This window comes from Ipomoea nil, unplaced genomic scaffold (assembly GCF_001879475.1).
Source record: "Ipomoea nil cultivar Tokyo-kokei standard unplaced genomic scaffold, Asagao_1.1 scaffold3238, whole genome shotgun sequence".
Taxonomy (NCBI): Eukaryota; Viridiplantae; Streptophyta; class Magnoliopsida; order Solanales; family Convolvulaceae; genus Ipomoea; species Ipomoea nil.
In genome coordinates, this window is record NW_017619666.1 from 1,028,377 (window position 1) to 1,030,760 (window position 2,384).

The window sequence follows — 2,384 nt, forward strand, 5'->3', positions numbered from 1 at the left end:
TATATTTTTCTGTGCTTTTTTTTCATGGAATTGAAGATGTGAAATGTTATACTGTGTTGTTTATACATTTATATTATATATTATATATTATAGATTTATATATTGAGAGTTTTAGAATAATTTTACTTGTTGTCTGCTACTTTTAATAAATTTATACTATATTTCACAGGTTAGGACAAATGGAAATTGAAGATATTACTAATATGAATGTTGAAATTGAAGATCCAGATGATTGTGTAGAAGTTGAAGAACAAAAAGATCCATAAAAGTCACTGAAACGCAAAAGGAAGTTGAGATCACAGGTATGGGATCATTTTGATCGTTTGGTTATCAAGAATACAAATGGTGAGAATGTAATCAAAGCAAAGTGCAAATATTGTGAAGTTCTAATCAATTCTGACAGCAAATATGGGACAGGTAATCTAAAACGTCATACTACATATTGTGTTAGGAAAAACACACGTGACAGGTCAAATGCTTATCGGTGGTGAGAATGGATCTATGTTAATGAGGTCTAGCAAATTTAGTGAAGAAAAGTTCCGGGAGTTACTAATATCTGCAATTGTTATGCATAATATGCCATTATCTTTTGTGGAATATGGTGGTTTTCGAACTGTTTTCTCTTACTTGAAGGATGATGTGCCTACTATTTCTAGGAACACTGCTAAAGCTGATATGGTTAAATTGCACTAAAGAGAAAAGAATAAGATAAAATTCATGCTTGATGAAACACCTGGTAGGGTTAGTTTGACTTCAGACTTGTGGACTTCTGTCACTACTGATGGGTATATATGTCTTATTGCTCATTTTATTGATAGAAATTGGGTTTTACAAAAAAGAATCTTGAATTTTTCTTATATGCCACCTCCACATAATGGTATTGCATTAAGTGAAAAGGTATATGGATTACTAGCCGATTGGGAAATTGAAAGTAAGTTGTTTGCTGTGACATTGGATAATGCTTCATTCTGCCAATGATACTTTTGTTGATTATTTACAGCTGCAGCTGAATGCAAGAAATGTGCTTTTAGATGATGGTAAATACTTTCATCTTAGATGTTGTGCTCATATTCTTAATTTGATTGTGCAAGAGGGGTTGAAGGAAGTTGATATTGCTGGGGGAAAGCGTTAAGTATGTGAAAGGTTCTCAAGTTAGAAAACAAAAGTTTCTTGAATGTGTGAGTTTACTGAGTTTGAATACAAAAAGGGGTTTAAGGCAAGATGTTCCAACTAGGTGGAATTCTACATATCTTATGCTTCAAAGTGCACTTTACTTTCGGATGGCTTTTTCTCACTTGGAAATTAGTGATTCAAATTATAAGCATTGTCTATCTAAAGATGAGTGGGATAGAATTGAGAAGCTTAGCAAGTTCTTAGGAGTTTTTTATGAGATTACTTGTATGTTTTCTGGAACCAAGTATCCAACAACGAACTTGTATTTTCCTGCTATATTCAAGGCACGCTTAACTTTAGAAGAACAAAAGAATGGGGATGATTTGGGTATGAGAAATATGGCTATCCAAATGTTTGCTAAATTTGAGAAGTATTGGTCTGCATTTAGCTTGATTTTAGCTGTAGCTGTGATATTGGATCCTCGTTACAAGATTAATTTTGTTGATTGGAGTTACAAACAGCTTTATGGGCATGATTCTATGGAGTTTAAAAAAGTTAAGGAGAGCTTATTTTCTCTCTACAATGAATATGCTAACAAGATTTCTCCTAGACATGCTTCATCAAATTATATGAATCTTAGCAATGACTCAGTTGGCACTGGGAATAATGAGGACGATTTTGAGGTAACTTTTTTAATGTAATGTATATAATAATTTTCTTATATCAATTTTTTTAGGAATTATTTTAATATGTATTTTTTGTGTGTATGTAACTAGGAATTTGACAATTATGAATGCACTAAATTTGGGAGTTCGAAAAACAAGTCTGAGCTTGAGATATATTTAGATGAGCAAAGAATTGACAGAAAAGTAGACTTGAATATTTTGCATTTTTTGAAGGGAAATCAATTTCGGTATCCTCAACTTGCTGCCATGGCTCGAGATATCTTAAGTATTCCAGTGTCTACAGTGGCTTCAGAGTCTACATTCAGTGTTGGTGGTAGAATCCTTGACCAATAGCGAAGCTCACTTAAACCAGAAGTTGTAGAGGGTATTGTCTGTTGCAAAGATTGGTTGTAGGGGGATTTAGATAATGCCATTTTTTTTACATAAAGTTTATAAATAGAATCATTGTTTATTTTTCTTTATTTCATTATTAGTTATTTTTAATTTTTTTATTGACTTATATTGTTATTATATTTTGAAAATTTGTAGATTCAGGACAAACCGACTTGAATGAGATTACACAAGATATCATGAATACGACTATGG

The 2,384-nt window shown here is 32.0% G+C and overlaps 1 protein-coding gene across 1 annotated transcript; it reads left to right on the plus strand.

Moving 5' to 3' along the window:
- The first annotated feature begins 1,280 nt into the window (after positions 1-1,280).
- Positions 1,281-2,132, plus strand: LOC109168977 (zinc finger BED domain-containing protein RICESLEEPER 1-like). Its single transcript, XM_019317857.1, has 2 exons — positions 1,281-1,796; positions 1,890-2,132. Exons 1-2 carry the CDS (start codon positions 1,281-1,283, stop codon positions 2,130-2,132), a joined length of 759 nt encoding a protein of 252 aa, XP_019173402.1.
- The last annotated feature ends 252 nt before the right edge of the window (positions 2,133-2,384 follow it).